Genomic DNA, 25,977 nt, shown 5'->3' with positions numbered 1-25,977 from the left:
TTCAATGAATGTAATCAATTTAGTGCTAGTAAGTTATACTCCTAAGAAGCAGTAAGTCATACTCCTCTATTTAAAAAACACTTTCAAGACTTGAAATTTCATATTACACCAATTCTATTTAAAAAACTTAGCATAGTCATAGGTTCAGTGATCTACAAGCATTGCATTCATGGATTACTGGCCCCTTCAACAATCAACACCAATTCTATTTATTGTGTCTGGTGCAAGTGTTTGTGCTTAAAGCCAAGATAACTTTGATAGGAAAATGTCGAATCTTGTTCTTAAAGCTGGTAGCAGACCACCATGGGTGGGTCTAGCTGCTGCAGTTTGGATTCAAATAGCTGCTGGTAATGCATACAACTTTCCACTCTACTCATCTGCTCTCAAAACTGTGTTGGGTCTCAATCAACAACAAGTGACTATTCTTGGAGTGGCCAATGATGTTGGAGAAAACTTTGGTCTGCTACCTGGTATTGCCTGCAACAAATTCCCTCCTTGGGCTTTGCTTCTTGTTGGTTCTGTTCTTTGTTTCTTTGGTTATGGTGTTATCTGGCTTGCTGTTAGCCAAACTGTTTCCAACTTGCCCTATGTACTGGTAACTATGCTTCATCTCCCATTTGAAATATATTTTGTTTTTGAAAGAAATTAAATAATTGAGTTAAAGCTTAAACTCAGCTGTTCATCATTGTTTTATTTATTTATAGTTGGATTTTCTGCATTCATGCATTCACACAGTCATGGCTCTCGGTCATTCAATCTTGATCACGTAGCGTGATTCTCCTAACCACATAACCTAGTATATCTGATTTGATTTTGACAATGGTCACTTTTGGATAAATAACTTAATTAAGTGCTTATAGCATAAATGCTTATCATAGAAGTCTTATGTATAAGTCAATTTATATAATTAAAGAAATCAAATCACCATTCTGTCACACATGCTTTGTATGTTACATGAATGACTTTCAAATCAACTTGGTTCGCATGACTTTGCAGTTATGGTTCGCACTTTATGTTGCCACGAACAGTGGCGAATGGTTCGGCACAGCTGTGCTTGTTACCAACATGAGAAACTTTCCTCTCAGTAGAGGCACAATCTCTGGCATTCTGAAGGGTTATATTGGGATTAGTGCTTCAGTATATGCATTAATATATAGCATACTCCTAAAAGCTTCTGCTTCTAAGCTGCTCTTGTTTCTAGCAATTGGAGTTTCTATTGTGTTTAATTTTGATGTACTTCATTAGGCCTTGTACTCCTTCTGGTGAAGACTCTTCAATTCATGTCCATTTTATTTTCACACAAGCTTCAAGCATTTTACTTGCCACGTATCTTATTATGACGACGATACTAAGCGACATGGTTTCAATTAATGATGTTGTTTCCTATATCTTAGTTTCAATCATGATTATACTTCTGACAACTCCACTTGCAATTCCTTTGAAAATGACTCTATTTCCTGCAATTCGTAAAAACAACATTCCATTAGTTGGTTCTTCTGATGTTTTAACAGAAACAAGTCCATTGATAACATCATCATCTTCTTCAGCTGCATATGTTGGAAGTTTTCATGACAATGAGGATGCTTCTTCAGATGTTGAGATACTAATTGCAGAAGGGGAAGGGGCCATTAGGAAGAAAAGGAGACCAAAAAGAGGAGATGATTTTAAGTTCAAAGAAGCTTTAGTTAAGGCTGATTTTTGGCTACTTTGGTTTGCTTATTCTTTAGGGGTTGGTTCAGGAGTAACTATACTCAACAATTTGGCTCAAATTAGAGCTGATTTTTGGAAGATACAACCATATTGCTCTCAGTCCTAACATAGTTGGCTAAGTACTTCTTTGTCCTCTTGATTGCAGCAACAAACTTTGCAACTGTGTCTGTATGTGGACTCTTTCTCTTGTCTTTTTTAGCAAGCTTGAGAATTTCTAATCTGTGTTTGGCTATGGAGATTCCCATGCTTTGTAGAAACTCATGGTTGAAGTAAAACATGTCTTCTTCTTCAAGCTCGTTTTGTGCAAAGACAAGGCCATACTCATATACAAGAGATGGTTCAAGGTTGGTTTTTGAAAGCCATGAAAACCAATCCATGGCTGTTGAGTTAATGGAATATGTGTGAAGTGCGAACTTTGATACTGTGTATTGTTAATACTTTGTTTGACCTTCAACTTCAAGACTTATATCTATGAATATATAGATATAAAAAAGGGTTGGGTGGTAAAAACATGTAATTAAGCATGTAATTAAACCTCCTACACTAAATTCTATGAATATATAGATATAAAAAAGGGTTGGGTGGTAAAAACATGTAATTAAACATGTAATTAAACCTCCTACACTATATTCATTAGTTTTTTTTTAATGGCAAATATTAATTATTAATTGTTACATTAATTTTTCACCTTCATCCAAGTTTGGACCAAACCTGCAACTCCTTATTCACTGTTTACTTACTTTTGTAATTGAGTTCTCTGCAATCATTACTGAAAATTGTTGTTGACACATTTGATTAAGCTGAGAAACACGAGTAATTTACCTAAATGCTCCTCAGCAGTTAACTGCCGAAGTTTACTGGATCCGGCTGCAGTTAACTGCCGAGGAAATCCTCGGTAGTTAACTGCCGAAGTTTTGTTATAAGAACAGAACTGGCATAGGAGTTTTCAAAACTCCATTGTTACATTTTTTGAGAAATAGAGGTGCGATTTTCACCAAGCTTAAGTCATTCCAAGCCAATTTCAAGCACAAAAACAAGCAAGTTTTTTGAATCCTATTGCATTGTTGTTTTGTTGTTGAATTGTTTGTTTTTTTTTGTTAAATTTCGATTATATAGGTTTTATTGATTTTGACGATTTGTTGTAGAATTGTTAAAATTGTTAGAATTGTTAGGTTTATGATTTTAGGATAGTTTAGGGTAGAATTGTTAGAATTATTAGGTTTAGGTTTTGATGAATTGTTGTAGAATTGTTAGAATTGTTTATGTTTAGGTGTAGGTTTTGATGATAGTTTAGGTTTAGGTTTAGTTTTTGATTTTACGATTTTATGGCATCGTTGTTTACTTTAGGTTTTGATCGCCATTTTTTTAATGTAGATATGTCACAGAATCAGAATCAGGGTAACGTTCAGGGTGATGAGAAGAACAAAGGAAAATCGCCTATGACATGGCACGGAATTGTTTGTGATGGTTCCGAAAAAAAGAAGGGTTCGAAGGTGCCGGTGTACAATCACTCGAGGTTGAGGAGGAGCGGGAGGACATGCTATTTTGGTCCTCAACCAAAAGAAGGTGCCCCAGGGACTGTAGCGGGCAACCCGGTTAACTTGTGTGACGAGGAAGATGTGTAGTGGCTTGTAATGCCTACTTGTGTTGGGTTTTTTTTTATGTTTTTTTATATGTCGTGCTCATTTTGGTACATTAAACTACATTTTCCTGGTGCTTTGAATAAAAATCGCGTTTTGAATAATTTCAATTAAAGTCGCGTTTTGAATAATTGCATATTCGAATAAAAACTAATTAAATCTAACGTGAATTCGAATAAATATTGCGATAGCGTGAATTCAAATAAATATTGCGACAACGTGAATTCAAATAAAATTTCGAATTCAGGTTTCGTTACATTACATAAACGACATGTATGTCAACAATTACATTACATTACATGCACCTTCCAACTACAACAATTGTCTTGCCCCTGAATGGGGCAAATTCAAACTGGATAAGCAGCAGGACTCCAGCATACGATCAGCATCTTGAATGATGGTATTCAAGTGCCAACGAAATGAGTTCCATTCCTTGACACTTGAATACCAGCATTCAAGAGGCTTATCGTATGTTGGAGTCTTGCCGATTAACAAGCTTGAATTGCCCCATCCAGAGTAAGACAATTGTTGTAGTTGGAATGTGCATTCCAACTACAACAATTGTCTTACCTCTGAAATGGGGTAAATTCAAACTCGCCAAACAACAGGACTCAAGCATTTCACCCGGCATTCATGTTTTCCTTTGAAAAGAATAAATTTTTGTCAGGCTTGCTTTAGATGATGGTATTCAAGTGCCAACGAAATGAGGTCCATTCCTTGACACTTAATACCTTCATCTAAACCAGCCTAACAAGAATTTAATCTTTTCAAAGGAAAAACATGAATGCCGAGCGAAATGCTTGAGTCCTCACCGTTTGGCAAGTTTGAATTACCCCATTTCAGAGGTAAGATAATTGTTGTAGTTAGAATGCACCTTACCCTAACTAATGACGATCTTCTTGGGGGAATCAAGCTGTTGATGATATCTTCAGTTGATCTCAGCAACGTCACCCGCATATCGATCCACTGGAACATGTTGTGCTCCCAAAACATGCTCGTCACGTTTTCGTCGTTCTTTAACTCCACCCAAGTGAATGATACCCTCCCCTCGTCGAGCGTTGGACGTTTATACCGAACGTTTTGCACCCTCCTTGTGTCTCTGTGATTGACTCCTTGGTTGAATTCATTCAGTTGATCCTTGAGACCGCTTAACGTTACATCAAAGCACCGAACCTTCAAAGGTTCTCCGCCGTTGAATTCTGCATGAACGTCGATCCACCCGGCCATTGTTTCAAATCTACACAATAAGAAATTAAAAACAATCAATGAAGAACTCATTCAAACATTTCATCAAACACTTGATGTGAAAATTATACATCGACTCTAAAAATCATAAAAATAACCCTAAAATGTATCTGTCTAAAAAAAATAAAAATAACGTAAAATATAACAATATTATTCAACTTATATTTACTCTTAAAATAAATCATATACTCTTACTAAAATAAAAAAATATATATATGAAACACCAAATTAAAAAATAACCCTAAAATTTTAAACTATAACATAATCATCATGCAAACATTTTAACAAAATTAATCAACTAACATCTAATCTAAAAATGATTTATAACATGTAAATCTAATTAAAAACTAAAATAAAAAAATAAATTTAAAACACCAAATTAAAATATAACCAATAAATTTTAAACTATAACATAAACATCATACAAACATTTTAACTAAATTAATCAACTAACATTTACTCTAAAAATGAATTATACTATGTAAATCTACTCAAAAACTAAAATAAAATAAATCTACTCAAAAACTAAAATAAAATAAATCTACTCAAAAACTAAAAAATAAAAACATTTATAACAACTAAAATTTAAGTTAATAGCATTATAATTACTTACTTGTGATTTTGTTGAATAAATTTGGTTGGATTTGGTTGGGTTTTTTAGAGAGATTTGAAAAAAAAAATTGGAAGATGAGATGAATAATGGAGATGAGAGAGCTTCTGCCAGACTTGTAGCAGAAGATCCTCGGCAGTTAACTACCGAGGAAAACCTCTGTAGTTAACTGCAGCCGGTTTCTTCAAAATTCGGCAGTTAACTGCCGAGGGGCATTTAGGTAAATTACTCGTGTTTCTCAGCCAAACCACATGTGCCAACAGTAATTTTCATCATTACTACGAACCCTAATATTCACCGCCATGTCAAAATGATTTACAAAACGATTTAGAAACATTTTTTGTGTTAGCCTTCGATTTCTCATAATCCGAAGATCGGTCAGAAGATTAATAAAGTCTACCAAACAAATATAAATTAACATCTAATGAAGCAATGAAGAGAAAGTAAAAGCTTTCGTTAAAAAAGAAAAGAATAAAAAATCTAACATATAATGAATAGAAAATTCATAAATTGGAAAATTAAGAGATAAAAAGGAAATGCAGAATCCCAATTATTAAGTTTGTTAATTTTTTTTTAATGTTATTTTTATTCATGTTTTAAAGCTATTAAATATATCTAATTATATAAATAAAAGAAAATATAAAATATTATTTGTTTTTAGTAATATTTTAAAAATGTTATATTGTTGGTTTTTTCACCTCCAATTATACCCTTAAACAAATTTGTCTATAACAATGTTATATTGTTGGTGTCATTCAAAAATATAAGAATTTATTTTATATTTGCTATTATTGTTGTCATTGAAAAAAAAATTATAATTTGTTACCATATGAAATTGCAAAATATTTCTATCTATAATTTTAATCAAAATCAAAATTTCACAAAAACTTATTTTCGTAATTTATACACAATAAAAAGAGCGGACCGACGGACACTCCGTCTGAACGCTAGTTTGTTTATAGCTTAGATATTTATTTTTTTACAAGAGCTTAGATTGTTCTATATAATTGGAAGTGTTTTGAGAAAATGGAGGAGATTGGACACTATACGCAAAGTATATCAATTTGTTTAAACTCATGCTGAAAATTTGGAGTTAAGATCTTCTCCATTTGTGGTCTTCTCCATGTCTTTCATTTGGAGAGAAAAAGATACAAAAAAATTAAAAAAAGTAATAATTAATGATAGCGGAACTCACTTAATGGTAGGACCACTATTTTTTTTTTTTTGTCTATCTCTCTCCAAGTTGCATATTCCATTCATTTTGCCTAATGGAGAGGATGTTTATCTGAAAATGTTATGCCTGATTGTATTTGTTTGAAGCCCATCTTCTATATTTAATTTGATTCGATACTCATTAATTATATTGCACTAAATGATAGGATAATTACTACCAAATTACTATTGCCCAATTAAAATTTCATTGAAGAACTTTTTTTTTTTTTTTTAGGAAATTTTCATTGAAGAACTTGTTTCCAATCAATGTAAATAACTTCGAATATAATGTATTTGGTATCTTGAAAATATATAAAAAAAATTGTACAGGAAATAAATAATTTTTTGCTCATTTGAATTTCAAATCATATATATTTGTATGCGTGTTTAAATAAATCTAAGTATTTTTTTTAAGTTACAAACAATATTCTATACATTTGCACGAAAAAAAAAATCAAATATAATATTTTTTGTTCATGTAATTTTTATTTTATTTTGGTGCAAATGTATAAAATATTGATTTTATCTTAGAAAATATTTAGGTGGTTACAAGCATTTAGAAACATCCATAAGAATATATATCATTTAATCAATTTAAAATTATACCTTAAATAAAAAAAATTCTCTTTTTACCTTTTTCAAATATGTATGGGTGGCTAAACGGTGTGTCCAAATACTTGTGACCACTTAGGACTTTCTTTTTTATATTTGTTGTTATGTTTTAGTTCTATAAATTTTAATTATATTTGAATTGGTAAAATCATATCCATTAGTTGCTAAATAAAGTGAAGCTACATTCATTTTGGTGGATGAAAACTACTAATACTAATATTTGTCTAAATTTTTATATATGGTGGTCGAGCCCATTTGTTTGTTTGGGCATCGACTGATTTGTTTTGTTTTTCCTCTATTTGTGTCTTGATCGAATGTATACTTTTGAGATCCTTATTGGCACACCTTGTGTTGTTAAGGATACTCCGTTGTTCGTAATATATCTCATTGTGCCTTGTTCAAAAAAATTTGAATTGGTGTCTCTAATAGATATACCATTTGATTTTGGTTCCTTCGAAATGAGGAATTAAAGTATTAAATCAATATTTCAACATATAATGCAGCCCTATATATATATTATTTAGGGTTAATGGGGCTTTATCCCCGGTAATATAGGCCATTTTCGGTTTTCCCCCCTGTAATTTTTTTTATCTATTTACCCCCTGTAAAAAAATTTGTTTTGGAATACCCCTTAATAGGTCATTCAAAAACGAAAATTTCTTTAAAAAAAATTTGATTTTTGAATGACCTATTAGGGTGCATTCCAAAACAAAAAAAAAATTACAGGGTAAATAAAAAAAATTACAAATGAATTATATTAAAATGGTGGAAAACAAGTACTCCCTCCGGTCTCATTTATAAGCAAATTTTGACTTTTTAGATTCATTCAATAAATGATGTATGCGGTCTAAACAAAGATTGGCTTTTTAGATTAATTCAATAAATATTATTATTATTAATTTATTATACCATGATCAGGTAGCAAAAGTAGGAGAGAATCAACTAAACAAAGATTGGCCATCATTAGAAGAGAAGACTAAAAACGTTCCACGTCGTATTGACAACCTTCCATTTTGGACTCAACAATGGAGAAGCCATGGGACATGCTCAGTGTCCATGTTGGATCAGGTTCAATACTTTTCTTTGGTATTGAAAATCTACAATACCATTAATGTAAGAAACATGCTTCAAAACGAGAATGTCATTCCCGGTAGAACTCGTGGACCTAGACATGTCTATGCTGCAGCTATACATAACCAGATGAAAGTCAAACCACAGATACGATGCCAAGAGATTCAGGGTCTAGATTATTTATATGAAATAAGGTTTTGTTTAACTGCAAACAATGATCCAAAGTTTATAGATTGTAGTCGTGAATATGTTGGTTGTGACAAAGCCGATGTATATTTCTGATCATTTAAATTAGGCTTAATTGCAGTTTTAGCCCCCTAACTTTTCCAAAACTGCGATTTTGGCCCTCTAAGGTAAAAAACTACAAAACCGCCCCCTAAGTTCTGCAAATGTGGCAGTTTTGGCCCCCAAGGCCAATTTTAACTCGGTCTACGCAGACGTGGCAACAAAATTGGCCTTGGGGGCTAAAACTGCCACATTTGCAAAACATAAGGGACGGTTTTGTAGTTTTTTTTTCTTAAGGGGCCAAAATCGCAACTTTGGGAAAGTTAGGGGGCTAAAACTGCAATTAAGCCTTTAAATTATGATATAAGTTAAAATGTATGCATGGCACAGCCAATCAATAATGAGAATTATATATGATATTTAAATAAAGATTGTGGTGATTTATGTCTTAAGTATTTTCTTTTTGCTTTCTTTTTGTAAGTAAAATGATTTACTGCAATTTTTATTTTTACAATTCGTATCGTAAAAGAACCGTACTCTTCTCTTTTTCTGGTCCTATGATTGAAGATGAATTTGATGAAGAATTTTAGAGTGATGATGACAAAGGTTTAATGATAAAAAGATTTGCTTGAATAATGTTACTTATTTTTAGTAGCAAAGAGAATGTCTTTTTTTTTTTAAGAAACTAAGAGAAATTATATTAAGAAACAATCAGTCCCTAAAGCACAAGGTGTGCCGAAGGGAACTGAAGAAAGTTAATTACAATACAGTAAGGCTAAAGCAGCCAAAAATCATAAACAAAAACAGACATTACAAGATAGTCTGTAAACAACATAAGGGGTTTTGTCTCCAATAGGGATAGTCAAAAGCGAATGTGATGAAGTTTGCTTTCAACCACCAAAACGTTTGAAGTTTAACCCTTTCAAGTAGAGCTTCAAGTTGATCAATACGGTTTTGGAAAATTCTCCTGTTGCGATCTTTCCATATAACAAATAAGACCGAAATCCAAATAATAGTAAACGTTGTTAAAGAGTTCTTTGAGAAACCTCCAAGAGCACAAAACTGATTAGCATGCATATTTAGATTACCGTGAAACACCGTATCAAAACCAAGCCAATTCGATATCAAGAGCCATAGCCGACCATAATAGTCACATTGAAAAAACAAATGGTCCCTTTCCTCCTCCTTACCACACAAGGCCGCACACGAAGTATTGTTGACCTCAAGAACATTCCTCTTGCGAAGATTGTCCTTTGTAGCAAGTCTATTTAGAAAGAGACGCCAAACAAAAATGTTAACCTTTAAGGGAACCTCTTTAAGCCATAAAAATTGATTAAACTCTGCAGTGATGTTGCTGTCCACCGATGTTAGAAAAGAGTAAGCTGAATGCACCGTATAGATTTGTGACGAGTGTAGTCTCCACACCCACCTATCTGATGTAGAAGAGAATGTCTTACATGGTCAAGAAGTTTGAGCACAACCTTTATTAAAGAGAAAATATTAAAAATTATATATGTTTCTAAAATAATAAATGATATATAATTTTTTGTCAAAATTATTTTTTCTTAGATGTGCTTCCAATTAAAAAAATTCCCTCTAAAAAAGATAGTTCTAAAGAAAAAATCTCAATAGGAAATTGAACGGGCAAAGAGTGTTTGGTCTTGTGCCTAAGGTACATGTTGACTTGGATGATGCAAATGATAAGTTGTTGAAATTTGAGTTGTTTTGTGTGGGATGCAATTTTGATGTTGGATTGAGTGGGAGTGCTTCGTTAGGGCTTCAAGTCAGGTAAAAAATTTGATTCAAGCTTAACTGTCTAGATATAGTTTGTATCCAGGAAACAATAATGAACTTCCAATAGTTTACAACTTTGAATACAATAATGAACTTGTTCAATTGTCAATAGAAAGAAGCTTATTATATGTACATGCAGGGGCGGAGCCAGGAATTTCAACTAGTGGAGGCACTATATATATATATATATATATATATATATATATATATATTTAACATAGCAGGAATATATATATATATTAACAACAAAGTGCCAAAAAACTAAGAACAAAATACACAAATAAACACCTATAAATAATAGGCCGCTGGAATTAGGGGTGGGAATAGGCCAGGCCGTCCGACAGGGGCCTACGACCTAGCCTATTTAAGGCCTAACTCGGCCCAGCTCGTTTATTAACAAGGTCAGGCTCAAGTTTTTTATAAGGCTTATTTAATTAAACAGGCCAGGTTAAGGCTTGCGAAAAAACCTATTAAGCCCATTGGGCCGACCTATTAAGCTTTTCATATATAATATATCTTCCATTATTGATATTTTTGAAGTTTTTTTTCATAAACACAAGCCTTCATATGATTGGTTATTTAGTAGCTGATATATTGGTGTGATTAGACCTTCGTAAGAATTCATTATTTAGTAGCAAACATATTTGTGTGCTTTAGGCCTTAATAAGTTTTGCCCTATATAGGAGTAGACTTACATGTGTTGTCAGGCCTTAGCATAAAATGGGCTTTTAAATAGGCTTTCAGGCTTCATCAGGCCTTTAAAAAGGTCAGGCCAGGCCTCGAAAATGAGCCTATGACGGGTAATAGGCCAGGCTCAGGCCTAGAATTTTTGAAGTAGGCCAGGCTTAGGCCTTACAAAGCCCGGCCCGGCCTAGCCCATTTCCACCCCTAGCTGAAATATATAGCAGGAAAACAGAACAGCATTGCAGCAAAAGGCAAAAGGAAAAACCTGTAATATATAGTAGGAAAAGAGCACCCCTGCCTAAGCTCCAAAACCACAAAAACAACAAAAGCCATCACCAAACCAAAACCCAGCTGCCAACAACATTTACAATTGTCCTCTACGACCTGTCATATTTTGGAAATATTGAATGATTTTGTCATTTTCAATCTCAATAAAAATCTCTCTCTCTATATAAGTAACTAGACAATCATTTAGCCATTGATCACCCATTCGATTTCGCAACTGAGTCTTGATAATCTTCATAGCTGAGAAAGCTCTTTCAGCTGTTGCAGTTGCCACAGGTAGTATCAAAGATAACTTTAAAAGCAAATATACCAACGGATACACAATATGTCTTCTTGTCTCCACCATCTTTATACTCAAATCACCAATCCCCTCTAATTCAAAAAATGCATCTTCAGAGCATACATATAAAATATAATTTTCAAGTTGAGAATCTAGTTCCAATAGTTGAACAGGAGAAAATTCTGAAGGATAAAATTCAGCTAAACGAATCAACTTCTTCTTATCAAATGCAAAAAAGCTATCTTTTTGATGTGGTTGAAATAGAGAGGGAATTTGTTTGTTCATTGTGAGAAAGAATGAAAGAAATCGTGTGTTGGTGAATCAGAATTTTGTAGTCAATTGGGCCTTGGGCTTGGGCAGTTGGGTTGGAAGTGTTTGATATGTTTGAAATTACTAAAACAATAGTGAGTAGGGTGTTATTAGCAGTATATGTATATAAAAAAAAATTTGAAAAGTTTGTGCAGGCAGGAGCCCCCACAACCATGTGAGTGGCTCCGCCCCTGTGTACATGTCATACCATAATATAATATAGTGCTTTACATTATTGTATACAAATTTTCCACTTGTCTTTTATTTTCTAGAAAATTGTATACAAATTGATATGACCCAAAATCATGGTATGCAGCATAATTCCATCAACCTAAAATTTTAGATTGCATGTCCATACTTGCCAAATTACTCATACAGAAGACTCCTCACTTGTGCATTAACTTGCCAACTACAAGCTATTGTTGAATGAAAAATAAATTTCCATGAAGTTATGTCATGTATGTATCTATCCCAGGGAACTTTCTAGCTAAATGATGTAAACATATTAATTTGATGATTCAGTGAAAAGGACATATACGGTACCACCGACACTTCTGATGCAAGGTGTGTCCAATGTCCTACACATGTCGAGGTTGGATACAAACATGACAACCACACACCGACACATGTGATTAATTTTAACTATTTCATTTTTTCAAAGTTTTACAAATGTCGAAGTGTCGTGTCTTTAACGGTGCTTCAAAGGTAGAGATTGAATTAACGGTCGTGTGTCCATTCAATTAATCCAGCCCAAAACACATGAAATTTGAAAGGATCTCATAACCAAATCTTTGAACAAAGAATCCTGCTCTTTACCCAAATGGTTTTGCTCACTCCCAAAGTAAAAGTCCATACTGCCCCTACGCATGTTAACTCACGTAGCGTGAGTTAACTTACGCCAGTTATAAGGTGAACGTGACTTTAGTCACGCTAGTTATAAGTTGGCCGTGACTTAACTATCGCAATTTTTATTCTAATTTCCTTTATTTGAATTTATTAATTCAATACGCAATCGTAAAATAAATATAAAATAAAATAAAATAAAATAAAACAATGAACAAAAATAAAGAAACAAAAATAATAAATATAAAATATCATTTTATTAATATAATTCTTATTACATTTACAATTGGGTAAAACTAAAACTACGAAAAAATAAAAACCACCAGAAAACCTATCTTCCTGTGGTAAAACTAAAAATAAACCACAAGAAAACCAACCTTCCTGGGGTAAAACTAAATCTGCACATTTAGTTTTACCCAATGTGGTTTTTTGCCCAAGAAAGCTGCTCACTACTTATATTTTCCCCAGCATACCCACTACTTATCATTCTTTCTCTTTTTACACCAAATAAAGAAGGAAAAAAAGAAGGAAAGGAAGAAGATTCATAGGGGGAGAGAGTGAGAATGAGAGATGGTGTGAGTAAATGGGGAAGTTTAGGAGTGTATTTATAGGGGGAGATTGTAACATAGGTTATATCTACCATAAATAGGGTCAAAAAACGTGAAAAAACTTAACAAAAAACGTGTAAAATCAATTAAATTCCATTGAACAAAGTCAAAAAACGTGTTCTTGAGTCCAGGATTTACACTAGCGTGAGTTAACTCACGCCCAGGATTTACACTAGCGTGAGTTAACTCACGCACATGTTAACACTAGCGTGAGTTAACTCACGCTAGTTAGGCCGGTGGTCACAACTCAAGAACACGTTTGTTGGACTTTGGTCTGTTATTCAACCATGGTTTTATTGTGTTTTACACGTTTTTTTTTTTACTGTTTTTTACTGAATTTAGTGCATATAAAACCTATGCACTAAACAATTTTCAATTAGGCCTTCATTTTTTTTTTGGTTACATTTAAGGCCTATATTCTAAATTAATTTATTAACTTTATTCTAAAATATTTTGTTTACATTAATCTAAATTATTTTCTTAACTTTATTCTAAATTATTTTATTAACATTATTCCGAAATTATTTTGTTAACATTATTCTAAATTATTGATTCGATATTATTCTTTAAATAAATACAAATATAAATAAAAGTAAATGGACTAAATTAATAAAAGCAAATGGACTAAATATAAATAAAAGTAAATATAACAATATCTTATTTTATTAATAATTCGTACATTACAACAATTGTCATACAATAATATTGAACTTATTCACTAAATCTACTTATTTTCTCCTTTTTGGGGTAAAAAGTAATCAATCTTCGTGGGGTAAAATAGTGAGCAGCCTTCTTGGGGAAAATACATCATCAACCCTTGGGCTAAATTTAAATCTGGTTTTTTTTTTACCACAAGAAGTTCTTTTTACCCACGGTAAAAAGTTTCTGCGGTTAAAAAAGCAGATTTAAAATTATCCCAAGGGTCAATCACTTCCCCAAGTCGGCTACTCACTATTTTACCCCGACGAATTTTGATCACTTTTTACCCCCAAAGAGAATATTGAAGAAAAAAAACAAAGAAAGAAGAGAATTAGAGTGAGAGAGTGGGAGGAGATAATGTGAGGAATATGGGAAGTATGTGAGGGTATTTATAGGTAGAAATGTGAACCTAGGTTGTATCTAACATAAATGTGGTCAAAAAAAACGTGTGAAAGTGGTAAAAAAAAGTGTACATTGAATGTTGAAAAGCTGACCAAAGTTGGAAAAACGTTTGTTCTTCACCGGCCAACTAGCGTGAGTTAACTTGCGCCAGTGCTAAGTGGTATGTAACTTAAGTCACGTTCATACTACACTAACGCATGTTAAGTCACGTAGCGTGACTTAACATACGCTCATAATACACTAACGCATGTTAACATGCGTAGGGGCATTTTGGACTTTTACTTTGGGAATGAGCAGAACCGTTTAGGTAAAGAGCAGTATTCTTGAACATAGAATAAAAAAGATGATATTTCAATCAAAGCCTGGTCTTGATCTAGGGACCTATAGATTATGGGCTCACCATGCTTCCGATGTGCCACTCTAATTTGTTGACTATATTCTCAAATAAATATTACAAATACCCAACCGCTTTCCTATTGTCTCTATTTCTTTTTAGCAACTCCATTTGAAATATACACTGTTTTGTCAAATCGAAATAATCCTAAGTTTCCTATAATTGGAGCTGTCAGTCATTATGATTGTTTTATGGAGTTATTCTTGTAATTAGAAAAAATTATTGCATCCAGATTTAAACTCGGGTTCTTCAAAACTATTCATCTTTTCGGTGTCATTAACCACGTGAGTTTCCGCCGAATGAAGTTATCACTTAAATTTTGAGTTTTGTTTTAAAATTAATTTGGTGGAGTCAGCATACTTGTCATCCAATAGTTGTGGTCCCTTGACTACGTGATTATCCTAACTATAGGAAATATGATATATCCTATAAAGCGCACACAAACACCAGACACACATTGATGCATCAATATTGACAATATTTATAAATCAAAGAAATTGAATGTTACTACATGTTTTCGTGATAGTACATCTTACCGGTATTTTTTGTAAACAAGAAGACTAGATTTGATTCTTACAAGCATGATCAAACCAGAACTCCTAGGACATGTTGTGCAAATCTTTTTCTAGAAAGTTTGTGAACGTTAATCATATTCGTAGATTGTTTTATGAACAAGACGAAATTGTGTATGAAAACAAATGTCTTTCGACAAAAACAAAAAAAAAACAAAGAAAATGCAAGTAAAAGACTTAAAAGTTTAAAACGCTGAAACTTAAAAAAAAGAAAGGTAAATTGCAATGCATTAATGTAAAGGTGGTTCGACAAATCAAATTACATACATTCTGTATGACTCTTTTCTTTAGGCGCTGGTAATTCGAGTGCTAGAATTCTATAAGTGATTTGCGACATATTTTTCACATGTTATGTTGTAGATTGCTTTAGAATCACTTTTGTGATTTTGGCTGGTGTATGTGGAATCGGTACCATTATGAGTATGGTTTTGACAGTTAGAATAAGACCGGTATATCAAATGCTCTATGCTGGCGGTTCATTTCTTTTCTCGCATACTTCAAATCAATGAGATGTGAAAAAATTGTTTGCTGGGTACAAAACTTACCGAATTTATCCAGCCATTATTCAATGAGAGCATTTAGAGACTACTGTAAACATACTTCTGGCTTTATGTGCTACTACTCAAAAATTCCGAGCCTTAGGCAGTCCCAGGTATTGTTTAATATGTTGTATGAGACACAATTTTCTTGTTCTCTGTCACACTGAGAATGTGATCAAGAGTTTTTTGGGTGTATATTAATGAGTTTCCCAATATTTAGCTATAAGTTTATGATATGTATATGTCATACCATGATAGATATTATGATGTAATTTGAAATAAATTACTGCTAATGCTTTACATTATTCCCAAGTTGTTTTTCCTTCTACTTTTCCTTTTTCTTTCTTTCTTTCTGAAAGTTGTATACCAATTGAAATAAGCTAAAATTTTATCACATGGTATGCTGCATAGTTCCATTCCATCAATGCTTAAACTAATAACTCCCATGAAGTTATATCTTCAGTATTTATGGTTCTGATGAGTTTCACATATATGGTAAGTCTTACAGGTACTATATTAACCCAATAGAGATCCTGTGAAATGCTAAAAATCATAAATGGATGTTTTTTTTTTCTTTCACTACAATGATATCTTTTTTATTCATAAACTAAAAGCAGTTTAAGCATTTTCGTCGTTTTGTAGTGTTTGATTTAGTTATTAAATTTTATTTTTCTACTTCATACAACAAATAATAATCAAAGGGTTTACAACTAGTTTAAAATAAAATAAAGCAGATTCTGCAGTAAAACACCAGTCTCAGATTTTGCAGACACCGCCTTAAGCAAAATGAGAAACAGAGTAAGTAAATGTATGACACAGTTACTAACATCAAATGTCCGATTTAAATGAATGGTCTAGATCGTTTAAAATAGATTAAGTGAATGTGTGATCTGAGCTGTCTGATTGAAAATCAATGACTGAGATTGATATTACTTTGTTCTATGGTATGGAAGTTGTTTCCCAAGGTTTTCTAGCTAAATGAAGTAAACATAATAATTTGATGATTAATAGACAAGGCTCAATTATTCAGTGACATAAACACCAAGATAACATCAAAGTTGTTTCTCGTTGTTGTTCTATAAAAGAACGCAATGAGCGTGAGTTAACGCACATGAGGTTAATGAAGGAAGTTTGAGGTGGGAATGAACAAAAATAATTGTGAGAAGAGCAATTTTCAACTAGTAGTTGTGGATGAGCTCTTTTGTAAAATTCTTTGGGGCTCAAAAGAGTTTGTTTTTTCTTTATGGCCTTCTCTTAGGCCGTGTGGTGGTATTATTACTTTGTAACCTCTAATTTCTTCAATTTTGAGAGATGGTCAGCTACAACATCCTCCACACTATTCTTATCCTTAACCTTTAAATCAAGACTCTTGCAGCAATAGTAACGAACGATCTAAGCAATCGGGTTTAGAATCCCCTTTATAAGCAAATACTTCAAAGTTGCATGATCTGTAAACACAATAATCTTGGACCCGTTTAAGTAAGATCGAAAACTCTTACTAACAACAGCGACAGTGGTATTAACTTTGTTCTTGATATTACAAAGTCACGCACAACTCTTGAACATAGATAGTAGTATTAATTTTTCCTCTAATACAAAATTTTGTGTAACAAAAGCTTCCCCTTAAAAACAACAAAAGCTTCTAATTTTTAAATTTTTTTTTTAAAGGGCTTTTACTTTCTTAATTCTTTTCAATGCTTCTATTTTCGTTTTTGAACACATATCGAAAAGTGACTTGCTAATGATTGGTCTTCAAAATTACGAAATACTATTTCTTAACCTAATTGAGCAAGTGAATTGATTGTATAAGAAATTTAACAAATAGACATTAAAAACAAAGAATACTTAATTGAAAAGTAATTATATTTTTTATGACAAATGACAATTAAATTTTACATTCTACTTACGGAGATTCGAAATATTCAATTGATGTCCATTAAAATATCTCCTCTAGAAAAATGTAAAAAATTCATATTATTAACATTTAGTCCCTCCATCCCTATATTTAAGCATCATTTTGACTAAAAATTGCATTTATTTTATTTTTTTTTAACATACATCTAATTAATATTACTAACTTATCTTAAAGGAAAATGCGGAATGGTGCGAAGTATTTTCGCACATATCACACGAACGGCACAATTAAAAGTCTTTTTTTTACAGATCCACAATTTATCATGTCAAAAATTATTGTTAATATTATTATAATTATTAAGATTACATTTTTATTTAGTCCCTATAAAATTACAAGTTTTTAAATCAGTCCCTATAAAATTTTAATGATGACTTTAGTCCACCAATTTTTTTTTTTTTTTTGCAAGAACTTTAGTCCTCCATGATATTGCAATTTTAAGAATAGTCTCTATTTTAAAAACTTTTTATAAAAATGGATATTTTTAGTCCTCAATATAGTCCCCATAAAGTATAAATAGGAACTAAAAATGAATAATTTTTTTTAAAGGATTAAACTTGAAAGCTCGTGATATTTTATTTTATTTTTTAAAAGCTCGTAATTTTGTACGTACTAAAAACACATTTAACTTTTATTATTATTATTTTGAAATTAAAATTAAAAGTAAATAATTTAAACCTTAAGAGCCATCATGATTACTCTTGACGGTGCAATGATATAACACCGAGTCACCGTTATATTTAAGTTATAATTTTAGGGTGTGTTTGTTTCAAGTTTGCCAAATTTATTCTTAGGAATAACATTCCTTAGAATATAAAGATGGGAATTTTATTCCAAGGTATTTAGAAAAAATATGTTTGGTTAACTTTATAATATTCCAAGGAACCTTAAAAATAGGGATTATAATAGGTAATTCCACATAATTTTATTCTCATCTTCATGGGAACTTTATTCCCACCCTTTTCTTTGGGAAAATTTTTCTATTCCCAATAACATTTTATACCCCGGAATAAAATTTAGTAAACTTGTAACAAACATAGGCATATGTATTTTTATGATTTTATTCCCAATAATCTACAAATATAACTTGAAACAAACACCTTTTTCAATTCTTGAGAGTTGAGACACAAGCCGGCCCTTGCTCCACCAATAGACTGAGAATGTTTTTCCAAAGTATTAGGGTCTGTTTGGCCTGCCTTTTTATTGACTTATCTTCTACTTCAAAGTAAAAGCAGAGCCAAACAACATTTATATTAAGTTCCTCAATTAAAAAGTGACTTTTTTATAAAGAAGAAAAATAAGAAAATATGACTTTTGAAATAAGGTGATGAAACCTACTTCTATCAGTTACGCGTGACTTATTTTCCCTGCTCCACCCTTCGAATCCCAATGAACACATATTTTATGTTTCATTCTTAATTTTTGTGACATTCTTATTTTGAGAGCAATTTTTCTGAAGTAGTTTCTTACCGTTAAATTGGTTTTGTTGACGCCATGTGCTCTTAAACTCAATTATGTTTACCAAGTTATGTGCTCTTCAATTGATATGTATTGTTTTTTTACCGCATTTTTTTGTTAATTAATTTCTATAATTTGTTTATTTAAAAATTGGTTATCTTTTTATTAAACATCTAAAAAATACTATTCACAATTTGGTATCGTGGTACTTTTTACTGGCAATGGTATATTAGTATTTAAATAATATTTTCTAATTATATCATTAGCATTTGATTCTGACTTTTAAAAAAAATTATGATTCTTCAAAAAAAAAATATTATGATGTAAATTTAAAGGTCCATTATTTATATGCTTAATCAATGTTTATTTTTTTTTAAGGAAATAAGAGTTTTTTTGAAGGAAATAAGAGTTATTATTATTCTCTTTAAAAAAAAGAATCATTATTATTCACCTTTTAATATAATTTACATTCTCGTTATGATTTCTCTTTTCTAAATTTTTGTTTCATTTTAAAAATATTTATTTGTTGTAGTATATAATAAAATATGAAATTTCTTAAAATAAATTCATTTTATTTGAAAATATTATCAAACACTTTATTTGGTATAAAACATAAAACTTATTGGTATATATAAAAAATATTATCAAACACTTTGACATAGAAAATATTTTGAAATGAAAAGCAACATTTACCAAACAACTTTTAACTTCATTTTTAAAGCTAATAATTTTAACTTTAAGTTTAAAGTTGCTTCTATGCCTGAAAAAAGTTGGGCCAAACGCACCCATAAGTAACCAGCTTTTAATTGTCCGTGTGATTTGTGCGAAAATATTTCGCACCATTTAGCAATACTATTGTATCTTAAAAAAAATGTAAATGATGCTTACATACAACGACTCTGTTTGGTAAAAATAGCGGATAACTTATAAGCTAGCAGATAGCTTATAGCTGATAGCTGATGATTGATAGTTGATAAGCTAATTGAAGTGTTTATCAAAATTAGCAGTTCAACTAACTTATAAATGTAAAATGACATAAAAGGATATTCCCATTTCATAGTAAAATTTATATTCATTAATATTTAAGTGTTTATAACTTATTAATTTAATATATATTTTTATGCATTATTATTAGAAAAATATAAATAGTCTACTCAACAAAAAAAATCTAAAGAGTAAAAGATTTGGTCGTAACAAAAAAATAAGTATGACAATAAAATACAAAGAGATTAGTGAATTTAAGCGTAGAAAAAGTATTAAAAAATGTGATTATTTTAACTAGTGTTATAACGTAATTCATGAAGAAAAAAAATTATTTAAACGGAAGGCAATGGTCATTTTTATGGTGGCGTTTAACATGGGAAAGGGTAAAAGTTTTCTACCATGGAAAAGTTAAATCAAACATTAGATTAAGTAATGAACACATTTTTATCATGGACTCTCAACACTATATCTAACCACCCACTCTCTACAATCCATCTTCTTCCTTGCTTCCATCACCTAATTGAACCTTCTCCCTTCTCCTCTACCAACCGGTATAACCAAACATTGGAAACAAAAGCTCACCTTCTACCTTGGTTCCAACATTAAAACCCCATTTCCATAATTAGACATTAAAAAAAATCAAAATTCATGACAAAGATATAAATGAAAAACGACCACTGCATCTGAAAATGGGTTAAATAATTTTCATTTGATCTAATCTAAATATATTTCGCAAGGAACAGAGTCGTTGTATGTAAGCATCATTTACATTTTTTTTAAGATACAATAGTAATTGTTAAAAATTCTTATGATGCACATAAAATGGAACGCAAGGAATAAATGTATATAGTTATTTGTATAATCAATCAACCATTAAGCTGATTAGCATTACCATCCATTCCTTCAATTTTAGTTGATTTGATTTATTTTTTTTAGATTCAATCAAGTTTGTTTGGAATTTATTTATCATTTTCTGTTATTTGTATATTTAGATCTTCATCAAAACACAAAAGTCCATTGAGGAACAGAGACGTCAATTTGCTACTCCAGAACTTAATTCACCGCCAATTTTTTTTTTCCGCATAATAATGTTGAGTATATCCAATTAAATAGGTATTTTATGTTATTGTGTGGTGTTGGAGGTAACATCAGAGCTGTTAATAGAGAAGGTCCAATGAGGTGGTGGAAGCAAGGAAGAAGATGGATTGTAGAGGGTGGGTAGTTAGATATCCTCTTGAGAGTCCATGATAAAAATGTGTTCATTACTTAATCTAATGATTTGATTTAACTTTTCCATGGTAGGAAACTTTTACCCTTTCCCATGTTAAATGCCACTCATTTTTATTTATGAAAAAAAAAATTATATTGCACTGAAGGTATACATTGCAATAGATATAACAACGTAACCGTAATTATAAGGTAAGACAATGGATATTTATAAGCTCGTTATGTCTATTAGTTAAATTATAATAAAAGGGTAAAAATGGATTTTAGATAAAATATAAGGGTAAAATTGGAAAAAAATATTGATAAGCTATAAGCTCAAACGCTACTTGGAATAGCGTTTGAAAAATAGCTTATAAGCTCGTGAAATAAGTTATAAGCTCGTGCTGAAAGACCATTATCAAACAGGATTTTTTTGTCATATAAGCTTATCCGTTATAAGCTGATTCAATGGTATTACCAAACAGACCCGTTCTTAGGAGGGAGGGAGTAATATAAAATGAACAAAAAATCGATAAATTGGTCAAATGATGAGATTTTTTTTTTTTTTGAGAGAAGTCAAATGATGAGATAAAAGAGGAATATCGAATCTGAATTATAAATGCTCTTTATTGTTTTGTTGACCAAATTAATGTTTCTTCTTTTTATTTTGGGTCTAAAATTACTTCTTGTTTCTCACTTACTTCTCGATTAAGTATTCGCACCATTCTTTTGTTAAATACATAGCCAAAAACTCACTTTCATTCACCGAGGGTCACAAATCCAACTGCAATTTTTTTTTTTTTTAAGCAAAAAAATTCAACTACAATTGAATTGATCATCACTTTTGCTAGAACGTTTTTGGAGATGGCCAGATCTGTAAGTGAAAAAAAGGTTAGAAATCACATACCCAATGATCTTGCATTCCCTATTCTGTCAAAACTTCCTTTAAAATCTTTTAAACGATTTGAATGCGTATGTAAGCCATGGGCTCTCTTATTTGAAAACTCTTGTTTCCGCGCTAATTTTATATCAATTCCTCACTCTGATTACAATGATACATCTGTCCTCTTATTTGAGGTTGTATCTGAGGTTGTCGTCAATGATCATAATTATTATGGTCATGATTTTTCTATTCATTCCTCTTCCTATTTGCTTTCTGGTGATAGGTATGAGAATCAAGTAAAATTAGACTTTCCAAATCCGTTTCAAGAGGAAAACTCTTTCTTTGATTTTAATACTTGTGATTATTATGGCTGTGACCCTGTTACTGGAACAATTTGCCTTTCAAAAGGAAAACCATTTGTACTGTGGAACCCAACTACCAATGAATACAAACTCATTCCTCCCAGCTCACTTCAGGCTGTACCACCTTATAGGGAGCTGGCATCAAAAGATCTTCATGGGTTTGGTTATGACCATATCAAAGATGACTTTAAAATTATTAGGTACATGCAATTTTCTACAATAAGTGACCAACAACTTGAACGTCTTGATGTGCGATATGAAGATGTTCCATGGAACGAAATATCTTATGAACCTGAATGGGAGATTTATAGCCTAAGGTGTAACTCTTGGAGTAAACTTGATATCAATATGCCTTATCATTGTGAAAGTGGTTCATATCGACTGTTGAACATTGATGGAATGTCTCATTGGTGGTGTGAAAGTGAAAATCGGGATGAACATTTATTAGTTTCATTTGACTTTAGCAATGAGATGTTTGTTACAACACCTATACCCATAGACGTACGATCTGACATAGATACAGATTTTTATCTTGGCTTGGTGCAAAGACGATTGGTGGTGCTTAATAGATCCCTTTCTTCAATCTCATGGTATTATTCAAATACACCTATTTTTCACATATCAATTTTGGGTGAACTTGGTGTGAAGGAATCATGGATTAAACTTTTCGTTGTTGGACCACTGTCCGACATTAAGGGTTTAATTGGACCAGGGAAAAATGGCGACATATTTTTCCAGAAAAAAGATGACCGACTGGTTTCTTTCAATTTAGGTACCAAGAAGGCCGAAGAAGTTGGTGTTAAAGAAGCACATTCTTATAATATTGCAATTTACAAGAAAAGTCTTCTCTCGCTTGGCGGAATAAATAAGTAATTGGTTTTTCGTGTTTGCACCTTGGAATTTTAGTATTGTGTTTATTATAATTTTACTTTTATATAATAAAAAGTGGGTTGTAAATCACTCAGATCATAAATATTAATGAGAAATTAAGAAAGTATTTGATAATTATGAATATTATTGCTTCAAAGTTATTTTGTTTTGTGTAGTACTTCGTTATTTGCTTAGAAAAATAGGAATACTGTTGCCTTATCAATTTTAATGTTCAAAGTTCATTCTTTTAATTTGCCTTTTTTTGAACTGTCTCCAATTTTATGTAGAAATAACTTATACTAGTATGGACACCCGTGCCAAGCACGGGCTAGAATGTCGTTATATTTGATGGAGGGAATATTGTGATGTATCAGGTGTTACTTAAAATTTTAGATGGAGTTTTAGTTGTATCATTATCACTTGTGTGGTTTCTCTTTATCCAAATTGTCGATCTACATCAACGTAGGCTCCCACAGAAAGCCCAACGGTGGTATCACATCCGGGTTCGACGTTGTGGGGGATCGAGAGTTGCTCTTGGTGGTGGACTACAGACACAAAGATCCTAACACTTAATAGAGAGATGTTAATGTCTCAAGTGCGAGTTAAAATTCCGTATTGTATGCAAGAGTAGATGCGAGAAACATATAAGTGAAATGACTCATATACATAATGCCTTAAGACTTTGAAAGAAGATAGGATGTGAATCTCACTTCTGTGATTGATCTTAGCTTAATGTGATAATACAATCCATTGTAGGATCCTAGCCTAATGTGATGATTTGTTTCGTTATTTTTTGAGTGTCATTTGTTTAATTTTTCATCTTAAATTTTAGTTTTTGAATGTGATTAGCTTTCATGCACAAAAAAAAAAATAACCTTTGTCATTTCAAATTCCTTCACTTATGGTATTTCATGGGATCTTGCAATGGAAAAATGTATATGTATGATGAGTTGACAAAATACATATTCGTTAGACATTTTAAATAGATGTACATATTTTCAATAAATCTAATATTTTGGTAGCATAATTGCCCAGTAATATTCAACTTCTTCAACAAATCCATAAAATCACCAGCAATTCATTATGTTTCCTATGCTCTCACGAATAAAACGCACACTCCTTATTTTTTTTTCTCTTTTCATTTCTATCAAGTTCAAATTCATTTTTAATCTTCTTTTCTTTTATAATTTACTTTATCTCTTCTCATGAAAGAAAGAAACAAACACCCCTCTATGAAACTGCCGCCAACCCACTTTTTTTTACCATGTCGTGTCTCTGACCTTATGTGATATCTCACCAGATCACATACATAATAGCCTCACACTTAAGGGAGAGATGTTTATGTTTCATATGTGAGTTAAACTTGTGTGCAATAATATACATTGAGTAACATATAAGCAAGATGAACAATATACCTAATGTCTTAAGATTTTACGCAAAGATGTGATGTCAATCTCACTTGTGGAGTTTCTCATAGTCAAATGTGATGGTTCAACCCATTGTAGACTCCCTCAGAACTCTAAACATTATAGTGAGTTAAACTTGTGTGCAATAATATACATTGAGTAACGTATAAGCGAGAAGAACAATATACCTAATGTCTTAAGATTTTACGTGAAGATGTGCTGTCAATATCACTTGTGGAGTTTCTCATAGTCAAATGTGATGGTCCAACCCATTGTAGACTCCCTCGGAACTCTAAGCATTAAATTTTTTTTTTTTTAGTTTTTGAATTTCATTTGTTTAACTTTTTATATCAAGTATAAGTTTTTGGATGTCATTTGCTTTCATACAATTTTTTTATCCAAACAATATTATATCAAATACCTCCATATTTGGTCTTTGGGTGAACGAACATGCGAATGGAAAAATACAAATGTGTTACGCTGAATTGAAAACGTACATGATTATTAAACATTTTATAAAGATGTGGCGTTTTTTTAACCGAGTCTATTTTTTGGTGAAATATTTACTCTTAAATTTCCAACACCTTTTAACTGACTCATAAAATTGTCAGTAACTCGCTATATTTCCGATACTTCCATGGACAAAACACACACTATTTTTTTCCCTTATCATTTCTTTCATGTTCAAATTTCTTTTCATATTCTAATTTAATTTTATTGTTGCTAAATGTATTTCTCTCGTTTCATGAAAGATGGGAACACAAACTTCCCTCCGCAAAAACACCATTAATCCATTTTTTTAACCATGTTGTGCCTTCGCCTAACCTTATTTGACTATCAACAAATTACAGACGCATTGAGTCTCACACTTTAGAGAAATATGTTCATGTGTAAATTGTGACTTAAAGTTCCACATTATTGGATGCCAAAGTAGACGTTGAGAAAGATATAAGTAAGATGACCAATACACCTAATGCCTTAAGGTTTTGGATATTGATGTGATGTCAATCACAATTGTGTGGTTTCACTTAGCCTAATGTGATAGTCCAACCTACTGTAGACACCCTTAGAACTCTCAACATTACGATAAACGGTTTCGTTAGTTTTGGGATGCCAATTATTTAATTTTTATATCAAATTTATGTTTTTGGGTGTTGTTCAC

At 31.7% G+C, this 25,977-nt stretch overlaps 1 protein-coding gene, 1 long non-coding RNA gene and 1 pseudogene across 3 annotated transcripts; 2 read left to right on the top strand and 1 right to left on the bottom strand.

The window, feature by feature from the left end:
* The first annotated feature begins 265 nt into the window (after nucleotides 1-265).
* Nucleotides 266-1,816, top strand: LOC146951518 (protein NUCLEAR FUSION DEFECTIVE 4-like; annotated as a pseudogene). The gene is made up of 2 exons (XR_015028092.1): nucleotides 266-595; nucleotides 997-1,816. The product of XR_015028092.1 is annotated as a protein NUCLEAR FUSION DEFECTIVE 4-like (transcript).
* Nucleotides 1,817-10,697: 8,881 nt separating this feature from the next.
* Nucleotides 10,698-11,677, bottom strand: LOC146951517 (uncharacterized). Its single transcript, XR_015027924.1, has 2 exons — nucleotides 11,290-11,677; nucleotides 10,698-11,187 (listed from the first exon to the last, which is right to left on the bottom strand). It is a non-coding gene; the product is annotated as an uncharacterized LOC146951517 (long non-coding RNA).
* A 10,346-nt stretch (nucleotides 11,678-22,023) lies between these two features.
* Nucleotides 22,024-23,547, top strand: LOC146951516 (putative F-box protein At3g21120). The gene has a single exon (XM_085741607.1). It carries the CDS (start codon nucleotides 22,159-22,161, stop codon nucleotides 23,410-23,412), a length of 1,254 nt encoding a protein of 417 aa, XP_085597733.1. The 5' UTR covers nucleotides 22,024-22,158; the 3' UTR covers nucleotides 23,413-23,547.
* The last annotated feature ends 2,430 nt before the right edge of the window (nucleotides 23,548-25,977 follow it).

The sequence above is a fragment of the Medicago sativa genome, chromosome 2, assembly GCF_051527215.1.
Source record: "Medicago sativa cultivar Bolivia chromosome 2, Bolivia_mono, whole genome shotgun sequence".
NCBI lineage: Eukaryota > Viridiplantae > Streptophyta > Magnoliopsida > Fabales > Fabaceae > Medicago > Medicago sativa.
This window is presented reverse-complemented; position numbering and strand designations above follow the sequence as displayed.